The sequence below is a fragment of the Danio rerio genome, chromosome 13 (genome assembly GCF_052040795.2).
Source record: "Danio rerio strain M-AB ecotype USA chromosome 13, GRCz13ab, whole genome shotgun sequence".
NCBI lineage: Eukaryota > Metazoa > Chordata > Actinopteri > Cypriniformes > Danionidae > Danio > Danio rerio.
Window position 1 is genome coordinate 2384586 of NC_141033.1, and position 19887 is coordinate 2404472.

Here is a 19887-nt window from a genome sequence, read left to right on the forward strand (position 1 = left end):
TTTGACAAATTATTAAATGGTGGACTTTAACTGCAGTTTGGCTCTTTCATTCAGGGAATTCATTCATGCCCCTCGCGACACACGAGATATTTGATTCGAGGATCTGCTCTAAGCGTGTATTTTTCATGCAATGTTTGATACCGCACGGCGAATGAGAGAAAAAAAAACTCCGCATTTCCCAGAAACTTAGATGCACACGGCAGGTAGCGTCAGAAAGCCGCGCGTGTTATTCCGGTCACTAAATGCGGTAAAAACCCTACACGAGGTTAAAGTTTGGTTGTGGTGCTAACGTGTTTACACTCTGTGCAATAGTTTGTTAGATACGAACAAACTGAATAAACAAAGAGCACTGGTCGCTCACTTACCAAATCTGTAGAGACAGGACAATCACCAGCAACTAGAGCCGCGTCTTTATGAAGAGAAGATTACAAACGAATCCAGATCTCAGCGTTTGCAGATGAGAACAGCTCTCAGGTAAACAATAATCCTCCTTAGACACGTAAGTTATTGTTGTTGAGCGTCGCGTACACTGTTAATCCACACGTGAGTCTGAGCTCTCACAGAGAGAAAATGAAAACGAAACTTCACTGCAGCAAACTATAAAAGCAACACTTCACGCTTGTTTTGCCAACACAACGTGGCGTCTCTGTCCTGAAAACACGGTGATAGTAATGAATATTAATGAAGTTGCACAATAGAGCGCGCTGATTGGTTTGAACCAAGCTTTACTCATGCATTAACGCAGCACACTGTAAGACGTAATAAGACTCACTCTGGCACAGACGCCCAGTCTGCACGCTGGAATACACGCTATTATCTCATGACCGTGATGCAGCTTCAAAAATTCGTTTCAAACAGGAAGTACGAATTTGCTTGAAATAACGCAAAAACAACCAATTTACACTTTTTTAGTGAAATATAGGTGTCTTAATAGTGTTTTTAGCAGTGTGGGACACATATACGACTGTCAACAGCTCAAACACATGTGTTTTGGTGTTTCGTGACCCTTTAATGTTAAAACAGCTATAACAGCATTATTTATCAATATGTGGCTCTTTTTGGATTTTTGGAAAATACGCTGGGACCATTGTTATTGTGTACATCCCTCAAAATGCTCTATTTAAACCTTGGGAGTCTGGAAAAATATGCGATGTTGTGTTGAGTATCGCGATAACGATATTTCTTACGATATATTACATCTCCCTATATAAATGCTAGTTTTATTAGCTATGTTATTTAGATCATTTATTCATTCCGTGATATTAAAATAAACAGGTTAACTCTTCTAATAAGCATGTTGTTGTTTTCCCTCATTCTCACAGATTGTGGGAAGCCCCCAGCGCTTGTTTGACCTCGCCGGTCCATGCGTGATTGAACACGAGACGAGAAAGAGGTCTTTCTCCAAAAGGAAATCACATCTCGATCTTCTCAAACTGTAAGATGTTTTGTTTAAAATTCAGTGATGATCTAGTTACTATAGCGGAGATCTTAAAAATGTGTTGTGTGTCACCAATGAGTCTTTCCTAATTTCCCAGCGTAATGGATGGCATCACAGAAGCGTGTATGAAGGGTGGGATTGAGGCCTGCTACTCCTCCGTCTCCTGCGCCGGGGCCCTATTAGGTGCCTTGGATGAGCTCAGTCAGGGGCGTGGCCTGCAGCAGGACCAGACCCGCATGCTGCTGCGCCGATTGGAGGAGCTCAAGGAAGGGGCGGAGTCAATGCGTGAGTCTGTGGAAGTCAACGAAGCGGACTTCCGCTGGCAGCGGCGAGTGCTCTCATCCGAAAACGCTGCATGGGAGGCGAGCATTACCGAACGCAGCCCTGACATTAGCATTAGCGTCACCACCGACACAGGCCAGACCACTTTGGAAGGGGATGTAGGGCAGACTACGCTTGAAGGGGATATGGGGAGGACCACTCCTGAAGATTGCGGGGACGAACCGCGACTACCTTCGCCTACCTGTGGATCTCGTCAGGAGTGTGTCGCACCTGAAATCTCATCCTCTACGGCTCCTCCTGACGTAGTGCAACGCAGCCATGGCCTAGCCTATCCTGACATCACCAACTTCCTATCGGTGGAGTCCCGGACGCGTTCGCATGGCTCCCGATACAGCGAGAGTAACTTCAGTGCCGACGAGCAGGAGCTGTCCAGAACAGAGTTTGACTCCTGTGATCAGTACTCCATGGCTGCAGAAAAGGACTCCGGACGGTCTGATGTATCCGATATGGGCTCTGATAACTGCTCATTGGCTGATGAGGAGCAGACGCCGCGGGACTGTCCCGGCCACCGTACACTGCGGACTGCAGCTTTGTCTTTAAAGCTGCTGAAGAACCAGGAGGCGGACCAACAGAGCGCAAGGCTCTTTGTGCAGTCTCTAGCCACACTTCTGCCCCGTCTGCTGGGACTGCACAGCACCACAGATGTAGATGCGACCCTGCAGAACTTCTCCTCCACCTTCTGCTCGGGACTACAAGCAGGTAATAGTCCTTGCGCAGTCACAAGTATTAGCCCCCCTTGTGAATTTATTCTGTCAAATATTTCCCAAACAATGTTTGACAGGTTCAGGAATTTTTCACAGTATTTCCTATAATATTTTTTCTTCTGGAGAAAGTCTTAATTGTTTTATTTCGGCTAGAATTAAAGCATTTTTCAATTGTTTAAAGGTGATTTTAAGGTTATTCAAATATTATTCATCCCAGGCTCATTGTGGATACGTACCCCTGTATACGTTTCCGGACAGCGCAAAATACGCCCCAGGAGATACGTTGTTTTGCAGTTTTTATTTTCGTAAATTCACCAGAGGCTGCTGTGTGCGCTTTTTCAGATCTCAAATTTCTCTTGTGAGTGTCATTCGTGCCTGCTCGCGCATAAATCTACCAGAGACAGCTGTCGACTGACTGAACGACCCATCTATTCCCTTACCTAAACTTACCCGATATGTTTTTTAAAGCAATCCATAAAAAGAAAAGCCCTCACCGCCACCTGATTTTTCCCCACGTTTTCACCCTGTTATTTACTTGTTTTTTTGGCTTATGTTTTTGTTTTACCTGCTTTCTGAAATCGTTCTTTGCTGGACTCAAACCCCGTCATCGTGGTCAACTTCACTCCGCCTCCTAAATCCGACGTATGCTGTAAACCAGTGGTTCTCAAAGTGGGGGTCGGGACCCCCCGAGGGGTCGCGGGGCAATGAAGGGGGGTCGCCTGGTGATTTCCAAAAATCTATTTATTTTTATCAAACCATAAGAATTAACATATTTTATCCATAACTATACTGAAAATAAAAATAGTCGTTTACAGTTACTATATACTATGTAGTTACTATAGTAGCTTATAGTTACTAGTTCTATTGGATTGCCACCCCTGGGGTAATTACATTATATTAAAGGCAGCAATAGCGTCAGATGCATTTTGATTTTATAACATCAGGTTATACTTTTTGGCACATTTTAAGCACGGACACAAATTTAATTGGTGTGTCTGCGTCATTGCATGCAAGGTTTCTGTATTTATAACCACCTCAGAGGATATTGGGGGTCGAGAGTCACTGGCATTCTTATTTTGGGGGTCGCGGGCTGAAAAGTTTGGGAACCCCTGCTGTAAACCACTGGGCAAACGTAACGGTGGAAAAGCCAGCCGTCCATACAGACGTAAGCAGTCAGCTGGTAGCGCGGAAAGAAACAGGTGGCGTCAGGTGGCGGAAAGAAACGTAGCATTCATTTTAATGACAAAATGCAGCCATACGTACCACTGGCTACATAATACAAGCTCTCCAGAAAAGTATACGGGGGTACGGATTCACAATGAGCCTGTGTTGAGTTAATTAGCCACCCTAAAGCAATGTTTTTTTGATTGTTTACAGAACAAACCATCATTATACAATGATTAACTTGCCTAATTACCCTAGTTAAGCCTTTAAATGTCACTTTAAGCTGAATACTAGTGTCTTGAAGAATATCTAGTCTAATATTATGTGCTGTCATCATGACAAAAAGAAAATAAATCAGTTATTAGAAATGAGATATTAAAACTATTATGTTTAGAAATGTGCTGAAATAACTTCTCAACTAATAAACAATTACAAAAGTATTTTTAAAATATTTAAAATTTGACAAGAGGGATGCTCATTTTGATTTCAGCTGTACATTGCAAATAAGTCAATACAATTAAATGATTATAGAACTTTTTTTTTGGCAAACTATTTCTTTAATATTTCAAAAACTGCCACTAATCCCTATTAATGCTATTATTGTTAGTTAACTGTGTAGTGTGTGTGCGTGTGTGTGTGTGTGTGTGCGTGTGTGTAATGTGATGTTATTGTGTGCTCTTATAGGTGGGGTTCATTCTCCGGGTTTCGAGGGCAATGAAAACCTGAACTGTCAGGCTCTAATGAACGCAGACGGATTGTACCTGGTCTCCTATTATGCTCTCCTGCTCAACCTCAAGCTGTGCTGCTGTGACTATTACCACAGAAAGCCCACGTCTGCTCTGGTGTCTCTGGTATTTCTTGCATTATTTTGCCATGCATTTTTTTACAATCATCTGGTTACCAGTTTCAGAACGGTCATTTTCAGAGCTTGTATCAGCTGTTAGCTACATAATTTTAATTTAATTGTTAATTAAATGTTCAAATACATGCGTTATCTCAGATGTTATGCGTGAGTTGCATTTTGAAATGGTATTAATTCTATGTTAAATTCATTCATTTATTCATTAATTTTCCTTCAGCTTAGTCTCTTATTAAACATATGCTGGAGTAGTCGACTTCAGCTGCAACCCAGTACTGGGAAACACCCATACACTCTCATTCTCACACACACACACACACACTCACTCAAATACCACAGCCAATTTAGTTCATCCAATTCCCCTATAGCGCATGTGTTTGGACTGTGAGGGAAACCGGAGCACCCAGAGGAAACCCACACCAACACGGGGAGAACATGCAAACTCCACATAGAAATGCCAACTGACCCAGCTGGGACTCAAACCAGCGACCTTCTTGCTGTGTGACGATGGGTTGCAGCTGGAAGGGCATCCGCTACGTAAAACATATGCTAGAATAGTTGGCGGTTCATTCCGCTGTGGTGACATATTTGTGTGATCATGGTTCATTCGCTTTGCAGAAGGAGTTTGTGCGTCAGATCCAGAGCAGTGGGGTTCTGGTGGTCTTGTCTCAGGCCTGGATAGAGGAGCTTTATAACCAGGTTTTGGAGAGAAACCTGCTGGGAGAAGCGGGATACTGGGGCTCGGCAGAGGAGCAGTCTTTACCCCTCATCACCATGCTCACCGGTACATTACATTTATTGATTTAGACTTACAAATAAGGGATAAAAGAAGAACTTTAAATTACCAGACAGCACCCTGCTAAAAAATCCAGCCTAAACCAGCCTAGGCTGGTTGGCTGGTTTTAGAGGGGTTTTGGCCACTTCCAGGCTGGTTTCCAGCCATTTTCAGCCTGGTCTTAGCTGGTCAGGCTGGAAAATGACCAGCTAAAACTAGCTTGACCAGCCTAGCCAAGCTGGGAGTCCAGCCAAAACCAGCTATATCTAGCTTAAACCAGGCTGGTCAAGCTGGATTTAGCGGGATTTGGCTGGTCATTTTCTTGCCCGACCAGCTAAGACCAGGCTGGAAATGGCTGGAAACCAGCCTAAAATGGCCAAAACCCCTCTAAAACCAGGCTGGTCAACCAGCTAAAACCAGCCAACCAGCCTAGGCTGGTTTAAGCTGGATTTTTCAGCAGGGCAGCAATATATACAGCTGAAGTCAGAGAGATTTAGGGTGCTTTCACACTTGGTTCATTTGCCTGGACCGTACCCAAGTTCGATTGTTTCCCCCTGCCACCTCCTCGGTTGGTTTGTGTTCACACTGTCTTTTTTCCTTCTGAACCCTGGTACGCTTACGTCATTGAGCTGCTGTTTTGTTTACAGCCGTTGCTAGGTGACGGTCATGAAAGCAAGCGCCGAAATGGAAAGACTTCCGCACATCACGGTCATTCTGCTTTTACTGAATCTTTTGGTTGCGGACATACAGAAAGCGACTCGCGTCCATCTGCCGCAAAAATGTTATAAGCATTCAGAACATCACACAGTGTCTGCAGAAGCTGATTTTGGAGGAGACAAGCAGACATCACTGTGTATCACTGTGTTTGCTCTGGCTCAGTCCGGCGCGTGTCACCGAGGTACGAAACATGACACACACACACACAAACACGAACGAAAGTTATGCAATTGATAGTTTGTTATACAGTTGGCGGTTCAATTCCGTTATTTAATACGATTGCATTCACATCAGAAGTGAACCGTACCCGAGTTCACATGAACCGTACCCCACACCACCTCTTTCAGGCGGACTCGGGTATGCTTCACAGGTGCGCACCCGAATTCAGAAGACACGTTCACACTAGCTAAGCGTACCGTACTATGATGTCAAACGAACCCGGGTGCAGACCAAAAGTGCTAATGTGAAAGCACCCTTATTCAACACATTTCTGAACGTAATAGTTTTAATAGCTCATATTTAATAGCTGATTTCTTTTTTCTTTGTCATGATGACCACATAATATTTGACTAGATATTTTTCAAGACACTAGTATTCAGCTTAAAGTGACATTTAAAGGCTTCACTAGGTTAGTTAGGGTAAAGTAAGTGTAATTAGGCAAGTCATTGTATAACAGTGGTTTGTTCTGAAGACAATCCAAAACTAATATTGCTTAAAGGGTCATGAAACATGAGATGTTGACAGTCATATATGTGATCCACATATCCTTAAAGGGGGAGGGTGGGCTTTAAAGGGCCATGACACCCCCCACTTTCGGTTAAAGTCTACTTCAGAATTTTTTCAAAAGATGCATGATTAATAGGCGTGGAGCTCCGCGAGCATCGGGCAGGAGTGGGCGTGGCCAGCAGGGGAGAACGTGAGCGAACAACTGTTGTTGTCAGTTAGCTCACAAACTGAGACACAAACCGTGAGGAGACGCATGAGTTTATAGTTCACAAAGTTAAAATGCAAAGAAATGAACTGATTTAGTGCCCTGCTACATTTGTTATTCGTAATTTCATATACACATAACCACAATTTATATCATTATAAAGATAAGTGTGTTCATGTAAACACTATAAATGAGGATTCTCCCTCGATCCCCGTTTCTAAATTATAGATCTTGAATGCAGACTCAGTGCAGCAGGTCTCCTGACCTGTCTATTTTAATCATTAGCCCTGCTGGTAATCTGGAGGATTTAGGCGAACACAGCAGCACGGCGATGTGTCTGAATGTGAACGAACTCCTGATAAAAGTCAACGTCCGCCATTCTTCAATTCTCGCACTGCTCTCCCGACAAAAATGCTTGCTTCACACACACAGCTTTGCTGTATGATTGGCCGTGACAGGATCGCGGGGAAAAATCATGCAACAAACCCCGTGGATCATGGAAACAAACACATACGAGCCTTCATGAACGGCTACGTGCCGTTGGTCTGTGTCTCACAGCTTGCTTGAAACTGGCAGGTCTGCCTTCGGAAAGCACGTGCTCTCATGAATAATTAAGCAGCCGGCTCTTCTCGTTGGATAAGAAAACTCGGCTATGAATAATAATGAGAAACCGACGCGTCATCATTGCACTTGCAGTACTGCGCTACGTCGCCGATTTTGATCCTGCCCCAAAAATCATTTTAAACCCGGAAGCTGAAACTAGCTGACAAAAGCTCAAAATTATCCAGTTTTCCCCACAATTACGGCTGACAGGTGCTAACATTGTCTTAACTGATGCTCAACACACACACATCTGTTAATATTAAAAAAAAAAAGTTCTCCAGGGTGTCCTGAACCTTTAAGGGGCTAATAATATTGACTCTAAAATGTTTTTTTTTTAAAATAAGAACTGCTTTCATTCTAGCTGAAATAAAACAAATAAGACTTTCTCCAGAAGAAAAAATATTTGAGGAAATACTGTGAAAAATTCCTGAATCTGTTCAACATCATTTGAGAAATAGAAAAAGAAATTAAAATTCACAGGAGGGCGAATAATTCTGACTTTATCTGTATATTCCTGTCACTGAAGCTACAGTATAAACTGCAACTGCAATCCATTCCTACACAATCCATTACATTAACCGTGTAAAGCAGTGTACAGACGCTCAGTGATTACATCTGTTTAACCTCAGTTTTCTCCAGAGCCACTGACCCTGTAGGAAGAGTACTTTAAGTGCTTTAAATGATGATGCATTGCCTGCTGTTCTATAATCTGTGTTTCGCTTGCAAAGGTCCATATCAGGGTTCTCTCTCTTTCTCCTGTCAGATATTGATGGACTGGGCAGCAGCGCTATTGGTGGTCAGCTGATCAGAAAAGCCTCATCACAGTCACCCTTCACCTGTGACAAAAACGGCAATGACAGCCTGGTGGCAGGTAGGGATGAAAAAACGAAATTGCATTCAAGTTTCAATTGCTTCACAAAATGGTCTTGAGGCATTTATAACGCAACGCTAGGGACACCAGCTGGTCTAAACCACATCCATGCAACAAATACTCGGACAAAATAATTGATAATATATGTTTTTACAAACACATCGCCAGTGTTGGGCAGTAGCGTTGCGACAAGTAGTGACGCTACTAGCATAGCTACATTTCTTAGTAGCGTGGCGATAGCGTGGCTACTTTCTAAATCAAATAGCTTTTCAGTAGCGAAGCTATTTTATTAGTCAAGTAGCACAGTAGCATCCACAAAGCTACATTTACCAATCGCAGATTAATAAGTGACCGCACCGACATTCACAGAGCTGTGAAGCTGTTGTCTAGCTGATGAAAGTAAATCCATATGATGGCAAGTGTCATGATTTTTTCTTCTTCCTGTTTTAAGGTGGTTGACAACAAACCTTTTGGTGCGTTACTGCCACCCCTGGTCGGTGACGTCTTAAACCAAATTAGGCGAGAAGGGTATAAACGAAGGCCAGAGCCAGCTCCACGTAGGTGGGCCTTGGAGCTCCAAGTGGGCTGGGCAAACCTTATTTAGTCGTATTTAAGAGTTGAATATTGTGCTTTATGAATGTGTACACCTAACCCTAAACCCAACCTCACTGTAACCTGTTGTGTTATATTAACGTCTACACCTAAACCCAACCTGATAAACCCAACCTATTTGTGGTTTAAGTCCCTCCCACTTGGAGGCCACCCAACCTACTTGTGGTGCAATCCCTCCCACTTGCAGGTCTCCGGGCTGCAGCGATACCTACTTGATTTAGGCTAACACGAGAAACTTCCTCGATGGAAAGATGACTGAGGAAGAGGAGTTATTTCTGAAGCAGGATTTTTAGTGACCATACCTCGAGAAGTGCATGTTAAGATGCAATAATTTTTGATGCTGTATTTAAAAAATACTTCATAATTTATAGTAAGTACTTCTATAAATTACTGCATTGTGTAGTGTAATTTAATAATGAAGAATTGTAAATATATATACAATATGCATGATGCTCATGTCAAAATATTTCTCTTTACTATAAATTACTACAGTATTTTAAATGTGTAACACCTGCTTTTATCGGAGTTTTTGTTTTAGCTGTTATATACCATAAGTTAATACTATAATACTATATGTTTAGTGCAGCAAATTATTTACAGTAAATAACTGAACTGAATTCTGCCTCATATGCTTCATTAACAGTTGTATTAATCACTAAGATATGACTGACTTGGATTTAAGTTGCTTCGATTTAAAAATAAAAATTGCAAAAATAGCTTAGATGTAGCTTAGCGACTTTTGCCATGTAGCTTTTAGCTTAGCTTGCTACATTTTCCAGGGGGTAGCTTATAGTGTAGTTAAGCTACATTTTAAGTAGAGCTGCTAAAAGCTTAGCTCACTACATTTATCAAGTAGCTTGCCCAACACTGCACATCGCAAAAGTTAAATTGAATCTATAACCTATCAAATGCACTTAGCTTACCATCTAATATCATTAAATAATAAGTGTCTGCATAATAGTTGTTTTTTAATCAATTTTCAAGGCTTGGATAGTTTGCCAAGTACAGTTTGATGTGATCCCCCTGCTGAAAAATCCAGCTTATGGTTTCCAGCCATTTCCAGCCTGGTCTTAGCTGGTTAGGCTGGGAGATGACTAGCTAAATCCAGCTTGACCAGCCTGGTCTAAGCTAGATATAGCTGGTTTTGGCTGGTCTTCCAGCTTGGCTAGGCTGGTCAAGCTGGTTTTAGCTGGTCATTTTCCAGCCTGACCAGCTAAGACCAGGCTGGAAATGGCTGGAAGCCAGCCTGGAAGTGGCCAAAACCCCTCTAAAACCAGCCTGGTGGACCAGCTAAAACAAGCCAACCAGCCTAGGCTGGTTTAAGCTGGATTTTTCAGCAGGGCCTGGATCATCATTTTTGTTGGAAAATGTAATCCATACCTATTCCCTATCCCTAAACCCAACCATCCCTGTAAATTATTCCCAAAATCAGAGGGGATTTGTTCAATATCGTGCAGCCCTAATCCCAACAGCAGAGTATCAGTTCATAAGTCTCTTATTGTTTGCTGACAGGTGTGGTTTTTGCCCGTTATATCCTGACCGGCTGCTGGAAAAACCTGATCGACACACTGTCCACGCCGCTCACAGGACGCATGGCTGGAAGCTCTCGCAGTCTGGCTTTCATTCTGGGAGCAGAGGGCGTTAAAGAGCAGACGCAGAGGGAAAGAGACACCATCTGCCTCAGTCTGGACGGTCTGCGCAAGGCTGCAGCGCTCAGCTGCGCTCTGGGTAACATTGAACATCGTTCATTCTCCGTGCACTTCGTTTATACACTACCTGACAATAGTCTTGTCGCCTATCCAAGGTTTAGGAGCAACAAATAATAACTTGACTTCTAGTTGATCACTTGGTGTCAGAAGCGTCTCTAGATTACACTTATTTGACCACAATAAAATATGATCATGCCTTGATTTTGATGATTTAATTAGGACAGTAAGGTCTGACTTTGCTTAGACAAAAGTCTCGTTACTGAACAGAAATTATGTCCAATATAGAATTCTTTGGATTCTTCTTTAATGCCTCCTTCATCTAACCACATACTCAATAATGTTCATGTCTGGTGACTGGGCTGGCCAATCCTGGAGCAGCTTGACCTTCTTTGCTTGTCAGGAGCTTTGATGTGGAGGCTGAAGTATGAGAAGGAGCACTATCCTGCTGGAGAATTGTCCCTCTCCTGTGGTTTGTAATGTAATGGGCAGCACAAATGTCTTGATACCTCAGGCTGTTGATGTTGATCATCCACTCTGCAGATCTCTCGCACGCCCCCATACTGATTGTAACCCCAAACCATGATTTCTCCTTCACCAAACTTGACTGATTTCTGTGAGAATCTTGAGTCCATGTGGGTTCCAGTAGGTCTTCATCGAAAAAAATCCAGATGATCAGCTAGAAGTCAAGTTATTATTGGTTGCTCTTACAACTAGGATCCACGACAAGGCTTTTGTCAGGTAGTGCAGGACATTAATGTGTCTGCTGGGGCTTCATTCTCTGTTATCCAGGGGTGGCAGCCAACTGTGCTTCAGCACTGGCGCAGATGGCAGCGGCTTCATGTGTTCAGGAGGACAAAGAGGAGAAAGAATTAGGGGACACTGGAGATGCCATTACTCAAGGTACACTCACACATTTCACATAAACCGCGATCACAGTCATGCATAGGGATGACATATTGGCAGAGCCAGACAGAATCTGCATTTTGTTTACTTCATCTGTGCAGAATTGCCTGAAAAGTGAAGTTTATGTATAAACTAATTTCGAGAGGATCACGTGCTTATGATTGCTAGTGGCTGGATCCGCATTATCCAATTCACTACGCTCTAATCAGATGACTCCTAAACTACTATAAATACCCTGGGTTTCATTCCACTGCTATCTTCGTTTTGAAGAGTCCCCCCTTCTACCCCTAATCCTCCTTCTTAGATGGGTGACACGGTGGCCCAGTGCGTAGCACTGTCGCCTCACAGCAAGAATGTCTCTGGTTCCAGGCTTTACCAAACCAGCTGACATTTCTGTGTGGAGTTTGCACTTCTCCCCGTGCTCACGTGGGTTTCTTCCGGGTTCCCCAGTTTCCTCCCCTTCTAAAACGATGCAATTAAGTTAATTGACTAATCCAAATTGGCACCATAGACATGCTTCTAGTACGTAGTTATCTCCAAGAGCAATCACTTACTGTTCATTGGTTACTACAGCAGGGGAGTTCTCAAGATCTACCTGAGCTCAAACTCCCCTTCCGCCTTGCAACGGGAGGGAGCCCTGGGCTCGAGGATCTCATGAGCTCAGGGCTCTCTCCCGGGACAGCATGCCAAACAAGCTTTTATAATTAATCATCTGCTAAGTGTGAACTCCTGAAATATGTAAATTTATAAGGAGTGATTTTGAGAGTATTAGAGTTGAAATCAAAACTTTCAAAATGGGACATATTATATAAAAATCAGTGTGTGATTATAGCCAGCTTCAAAATGTAAAAATGTAATAAAGAGCCCATATTATGGGTTTTTGAAAATGCTGAATCTGGTCACTTACTTTTCGTCTGGGATCGGTCTTGGACCTGAGTGGGCTAGCAACACGACCTTTGATAATAGTAAATAAATATATTTTTCTACCGCAATTGCACTCGTCTTCTCCTTATTTGTGGTGACCGGTTTAGGTCATAACACCTTCCATGTAGTGTGTAACACAGCTCTAAGTGAAGCGAAATATCCAGCTAAGGCTTAAATCTGTTAGTGTACAGTGTTTAAAACGGTTGATTCATCTATAAAAGAGTCGACTCAAAGTGCTTTAAACGAGTCGTCTTGATAACGAGCCATTAGGTGTTTCGCCATGACGTGACAATGAAACCAAGTAGTTGCGCACGCAAACCCGGGAGATTTGAAACCTGCGGCCCCGCCCTCTAACACTGAAAAAGCCCCCCACACACACACACACACACACACATACAAACAAACACACAAACACACACAAAAACGCCGGACAAATGAAGTGGCAATGTGCAGATGGATGTTATTGAGTCTCTACCCAAAGATGAAACCTCAGCATTAGCCCAGCCTTGAGCACTTGAAGACTTCATTGGCCGTTTGTTAAAGGAAGGATCAGTAAAGACTACTGATGGACTATTTCAGAACCTGGATGGGTTTCCTCCTCCATTTCTCAATTGTGAGTACGTGTGATTAAAGTTGTTGCCTCGTTTACTCTAGCTTGCAAATGTATTTAGTTGTGATTTGTTACTTGTAACCGCATGTACTGAATCAGGTTAACTCGCTATATTCTCATATCGCGTGTAAAGCCACGTTAAAAACGCGACGCGTGCCGCTTAGTTTACGGACCTCCGTGAAGGAGGGTAATGTGTGTGTGTGTGTGTCTGAAAAGAGCAGAGTGTGGCAAGCTAGGAGATCTCCTCGCCAGTTCTTGGAGTTTTTGCTCAATAAAATAGTCAGTCGTCAGTATTTTCAAGTCTATCGTCTGTATTTACATTCCCCCACTTGCGGCCAAAATCCACAGCACTATGAAGCGTGTGTGCACTGTGACAAATTTTATATTGTTGATTAGCTGCTGGGCATTTCACTCTGTCTCACGCTGAAGGCTGTCGGTGTTGACCAATCGCAACAGACTGTCATCGGTCCAATCAGCGCAGATTAGCTTCGTGCTAAGGAGGGGGTTGGGAACAAATGAATCACTGAACGATTCATATGAGAGTCGCTGGGATAGTTAGGTAAAAATAAATGCAGATTACAAGATAATGAAAGTGTTTTTGACCTTGCTTGCATATTAGACTGTTGTTGGAGACCCTTACAACCAAAATTTGACAATATTTTATGTATATTATGGGCTTTTAAATTGTATTTTTTATAATCACACTTGATAAAAACTGCAGAAACATTTTGACATTCATCCTTTGTACGTGTCCTCAGAGGGAAAAAGCCCTGCCGATTAGTGATCATCTCTCCCTCATTAGCATAGACAGCCCTGAGTGAGAAGTAGCCGTCCGCCATTAGAGTTTTGACCTGCTGAAGATAATGTTTGCAGCTAAGAGGATTATAAATGTGGAGTTTAGGATAATATTCATGTTAATAAATTCATTATTTAGTATTAACTACAGGAACCTTATCGTCTAAGTGTTATCATGGAAAACTGCAGATTGTTTTCTGTGGGGGTTTGGGTTTTTTTTATAGTCTGTACAGTATAAATATTATGTGTGTGTGTGTTGCAGTGAAGCAGCGTGTGGAACAGAAGCTGGAGCAGATGAGCCGTTCTCAGGGCGTGAGGCTTCACACTGCTCATGTCCTCTGCATGGACGCCATTCTCAACGTGGGCCTGGAAATGGGCAGCCATAACCACGACTGCTGGCCTCACGTCTTCAGGTACAACACAATCAAATTAAGATCTCCAATTTAATGAAATTCCTAAAATAGGCTCTAAATATACACATTTTTCTCTAATAATGCACCCCTAAAAAAATAAAAAAGAAATAAATTATATATATATATATATATATATATATATATATATATATATATATATATATATATATATATATATATATATAAAACATATATTCTCATTTATTTATTTTAGTTCATTATTGCTGACATAATGATGTCAGATCCAAAATAAAAACATAATTTACATAATATACATAGGAAAGTATCTTGTGTCAATATCTTGATTTTGTATTATTTGTATTTTATATATTATTTTATTATTATTATTTTTATTAGATTTTTTTTATTTTGAATATTTTTATTTTGGTTGCAATTATTTATTTATTTATTTTTAAAAATGTTTTTTGCTTATTTATTTATTATTTTAAATTTTTAAGTTTTCCAGTATTGGGTTGCGGCTTGAAGGGCATCCGCTGCGTAAAACATATGCTGGATAAGTTGGCGGTTCATTCCGCTGTGGCGACCCCTGATTAATCAAGGGACTAAGCCAAAAAGAAAATTAATGAAGTTTCCCAGTCTGAGGTTGCGGCTGGAAGGCCATCCTCTGCGTAAAATGTGCTGGATAAGTTGTTGGTTCATTACCTCGTGGCAACCCCTGATTAATAAAGGGACTAAGCCAAAAAGAAATGTAATGAATGAATGAAATTTCCCAGTGATGGCCTGTGGCTAGAAGGGCATCTGTTGCATAAAACATATGCTGGATAAGTTGGCGGTTCATTCCGCTGTGGCGACACCAGATTAATAAAGGGACTAAGCCAAAAAAAGAAAATGAATGAATAATCAAATAATCGAATAATGAATGAATTAAAAGCACACACACACACACACACACACACACACACACACACACACACACACACACACACACACACACACACACACACACAACAATATGGTCATGAGTGGTCACCTAGTCTGAATCAGAAATACATTGTAACCAGGAACATTAATGCTCAAGTATAAACCAGTAATAACACAATTTAAAATAATTTTATAGTTATAAATATGTATTTTTAATTTATTTAATTTATTCCGTAATCTGTTTATCAGTTTATTTTCACATAACCGAGTAGCATTTTATTATTTGTTTTGAAAACCAGTTAGTGTTCATATATTTGTGGGAGCCATGAACACAACCACTAAGGTAGACAAGACGGCTATAAGGCTAAAAAAAAAAACTGCTCTTCTTTCAATTGTTGTATTCATTAATGGTTTTGTATTGATTAAAGGGTGATCGAGTATGTGAGTACACTGGAGCACACTCACTTCAGTGACGGCGGCTCTCAGCCTCCTCTGGCCATCACGCAGGCGCAGCAGGCTGTAGCCGTGGATCTGGATCTGGGTCTGGATCTGAGCGCAGAGGTCAGTCCGGAGCTGGAGCTGAGCCTCAGTCAGCCTGTCATCCAGCCGCTCTCCATCCAGCAGCTCCTGAAGGACAGCGCTCGCGGGAAAGCCTTGGATCTGCGGGGCGGGAGTCTGCTCACGGGAACCAGCGCAGCCAAAGCCGTCTGCACACTTTCCACACAAGCTGACAGGTGAAAAACAAACCATGGAAGTCGATGGTTACAGTTTATCAGCTCTTTTTAAAATATGTTGTCTGTAGTCTGTTTAACAGAAAAAAAAAAACTTGGTAACACTTTAGTTTGAGTAACCATTCACATCATTTACTGCTGGATTATTACCTGCCCATTATTAAGATGTGAATTGTTTATTAGCACTTATAAAGTATGATCTACATCCCAATAACTATTAATACTACTCTAACTACTAAGCAGCTAATTAGTTGTTTATTGAGCTAAAAGTATTAGTTAATAATTTACTAATGCTGTAAATTGCATATTAAAATAGAGTAAAATCATAACAGAATTTTCAGTTTGGAGAGAACTATAACTATACATATAGGTTAATATAGGGAAGTAAAACTAAAAGCTTTTTGTTACTTAAACTGGTGGCGTTGGCTCGCCTTAGTGTCCCACCAGTGACGATATACAGCCATATTGTGTTTATACAACAGTTCGACAGCATAATCGTGTGTATAAAAAAAGAAAATCTTACACGGAGAGCCTAAAAACCCTTTTGTAAGAGGAACTACTTTCTTCCCCCGTTCATTCTCATCTGCAGCTGACATCAGAACAGGATAAACCGTTACTAATTCACCAACGTCACTTTAGAGCTAGTGTTTGAATGATTCTCTAGCGTAATGTCTAAAGTGATGACAAAAAAGCTGATTTTGTTCACATTTTAGGATTATAAGGGCTGAACAGCATGAGATGCCATCAGTCTACACAGATTTCCCAGTATTTCTCTGTTGCAATCGGGAGATCACAAAATTAGCCCAGAAAAAGCCAAAGCAAAGTAAACACTATCAGATTACTGTTGTATAAATACAGCACTACAACATACAAAAGAGAGCGATGGACTTAGAAAGTCACTTACCTGTTTTATAATGATTTGTTCAGCTGTTATTTAAAAATACGCTTAGAACTTATTATGACTTAAAGAATGAGGAACCTTAAGACTTATGAACCTAAAGACTTATTATGCGGTCTCTGTCACCATCTTGTGGCAGAACGTCAACTGTCTTTGCTCTGCTTAGTATGACACGCTAAATCTCTGAAATTATAAATATTCATAGGCACTATCCTTATAAATAAACTGCAAAGTTGCAATCTAAACAACTACATTCTTGATAGTGCAGCAGTAGCAAACTGTGCTCTGTAACTGTTATAACTGTGTGTGTGTGTCTGTGTGTGTTTGTGTGTGTATTTATATATATATATATATATATATATATATATATATATATATATATATATATATATATATATATATTATGGTAACTATTTTAATGTATTTACTGTAGTAATTGCAATTAATGATGGATAATTGCATAACTATCCCTAAACCAAGCCTAACCACACATATGATTACTTCTATATTAGATGGAGCTTACTGGTAAGTGGCGCTATGGTGAGCTATTTTTAGAACAGGCCTGCGGGCACCATGTTGGTGACCCCTGTGTTAGTGGATAGGAGTCGTGTTGAATAAAATGTGTTCAAGGCGTCACGTTGGCTCAGTGGTTAACACTGTCTTGTCACAGCAAGAAGGTCACTGGTTCAAGTCCCGGCTGGGTCAGTTGGCATTTCTGTGTGGAGTTTGCATGTTCTAAGGGACTAAAGGGACTAAGCTGAAGGCGAATGAATGAATGAATGAATGAATGAATGAATGAATGAATGATTAAATAAATAGCACTTGTTGTAAATGTGTTCAGATAAGAACTGCTTTTTTTTCAGAGAATAACTAAAAACCTTCGACTTCTAGCTGGAGTTATATTATAAATGGCCACTAGATGGACATGTAAGATCATAATTTGATCTGCATTTTTGGTGTCTCTGCTTTAGTATGCAGATGCAATGTGCTGCTTTTAGAGCAAGTCAAATCTTCTTTTTAAAGCTGTCAATGACTCCATTTGTATGTACTGTGCTCCTAAAAGTTTTGCAGACCTTTACATTCACACACAGCTACATTAGACACTACACGGAAGGCCACATATGAAAAATGATAATAGGCTAATAATATTGACCTTTAAATGGTTTTAAAAAAATAACTGCTTTAATTCTAGCTGAAATAAATCAAATAAGACTTTCTCTAGAAGAAAAAAATATATGAAATACTGTGAAAAATTCCTGAATCTGTTCTACATCATTTAGGAAATATTCCCAAAAATTCAACTCTAAATGACACTGTATATTTTTACATTTGTGAAATCCAAATATGAATATTTGCATATACTGACTTACACTTTTAAATGGGTGCAAAACTATTATTACTGACCATTAGTCCATCACGGTTGTTTTCACATGTCTGATAATAGTTTGGGCGAGTAGCGCAGTAGGTAGTGCTGTCGCCTCACCGCAAGAAGGTCGCTGAATCGCTGGTTCGAACCTCGGCTCAGTTGGCGTTTCTGTGTGGAGTTTGCATGTTCTCCCTGCCTTCGCGTGGGTTTCCTCCGGGTGTTCCGGTTTCCCCCACAGTCCAAACACATGCGGTACAGGTGAATTGGGTAGGCTAAATTGTCTGTAGTGTATGAGTGTGTGTGTGAATGTGTGTGTGGATGTTTCCCAGAGATGCGTGAAAACTTCCTGGATTAGTTGGCGGTTCATTCCGCTGAGGCGACCCCGGATTAATAAAGGGACTAAGCTGACTAAAAAAAGGAATGAATGAATGATTATAGTTTGACTTGTCTTTGTGCTGTTTGTGCTGCAGGCTGTTTGAGGACGCCGTCAGTAAACTCAACCTCGTGAGTCTTGTGGGATTCCTGCATCAGCTCAGAAAAGCTTCACAGTCTCAGCTGTTTGATTCCGTCACAGAAACTGGAGACTATTCACTGGCCATGCCAGGTAAATTAAAAGCAGAGTGTTTAACAGTGTAAACAACAGCTTAAAGTGGTGGTCCACTGGATTTTTTTAAGGCTTGAATGAAAAAAAACACACTTTGAACCAACTTTACTGTAGTTTTCTTACAGTAACGCTGTTTTTTAAAATCATCATTTAACTTTGGTTCAAACTAAAAAGTTTAACTTAATCTAGTTTACAAGTATTTATCGTCAACAGGAAAACTGACATTCACGCAAGGTAAAAATGCTGTTTAATATAATATAATCCATTCGTTTCAATACTCATTAATCCAGTAGTTATTAGCGTGAATTGTGACTGAGGTCTCGTTTACACTAGTGCGTTTTAGTTTTAAAACGGCGTTTTAAAATCAAAACGATCCGCATCCACACTATCGTTTTACCCAGTGTTTCTGAACTGCTCTCCGTCTACACCAAAACGCTGAAAACGCACATCATGTGACCACACACACACACTCTCTCTCTCTCGGGCAAGCGCTGCACCATTTCTACCCAGATGAGAGCTGTGCTGGTCGGACTTCTCATCAAGCATCTCCCGCTGGATCTAATCTCACTATATTTATTAAACGTGATATTTAATTAATCTTGTTGTCTTTATCTAGCGACATATTCCCCGACTTTGGTCTTTTGAATCGATTACTTGTTCTTAGGTAACGTGTTTCGGCTGATCGCAAAGATAAATTAATAATTAATGTAACCATGTACATTCTGTATATTGACTGATCGCTTGCCTTTATTTCCTATAATGTATAAACTTATTGTGCGTTATACTTTCATAATGGCTTTTATTGATTATTAAAACTGACATTCAGCAAAGCAGAGGATACGTTTCGTATTTTCAATGAAAATGAAAGGATGTTATTGAAGGCTCTGTTTAATTATAAGTATGCATACAGTGAAGATGCAGCACGACGCCTCAACATTTCTGCTGTCTGTTAAGTTGAAAGTCAAAATGAAAATAGGCAGTTCTTTATAGCTATCATGTTTTTATTTTATTGTTGAGAAAGTTAAACAACGTATGC

General features: G+C 40.9%; 1 protein-coding gene across 2 annotated transcripts in view; it reads left to right on the top strand.

Annotated features, from left to right (window-relative positions):
- arfgef3 (ARFGEF family member 3) overlaps positions 1 to 19887 on the top strand; it is a 973876-nt gene that overhangs the window by 16465 nt on the left and 937524 nt on the right. Inside the window, exons 11-20 of one of the 2 annotated variants that reach the window (XM_087278778.1) lie at positions 1323 to 1435; positions 1536 to 2479; positions 4333 to 4499; positions 5126 to 5291; positions 8297 to 8404; positions 10529 to 10744; positions 11515 to 11625; positions 14220 to 14370; positions 15681 to 15986; positions 18718 to 18851. In XM_087278778.1, the coding sequence (XP_087134904.1) occupies positions 1323 to 1435; positions 1536 to 2479; positions 4333 to 4499; positions 5126 to 5291; positions 8297 to 8404; positions 10529 to 10744; positions 11515 to 11625; positions 14220 to 14370; positions 15681 to 15986; positions 18718 to 18851 (2416 nt within the window). Of the gene's footprint in view, positions 1 to 1322; positions 1436 to 1535; positions 2480 to 4332; positions 4500 to 5125; positions 5292 to 8296; positions 8405 to 10528; positions 10745 to 11514; positions 11626 to 14219; positions 14371 to 15680; positions 16890 to 18717; positions 18852 to 19887 lie in introns of both variants that reach the window. The other variant, XR_015505571.1, reaches the window with a different exon arrangement.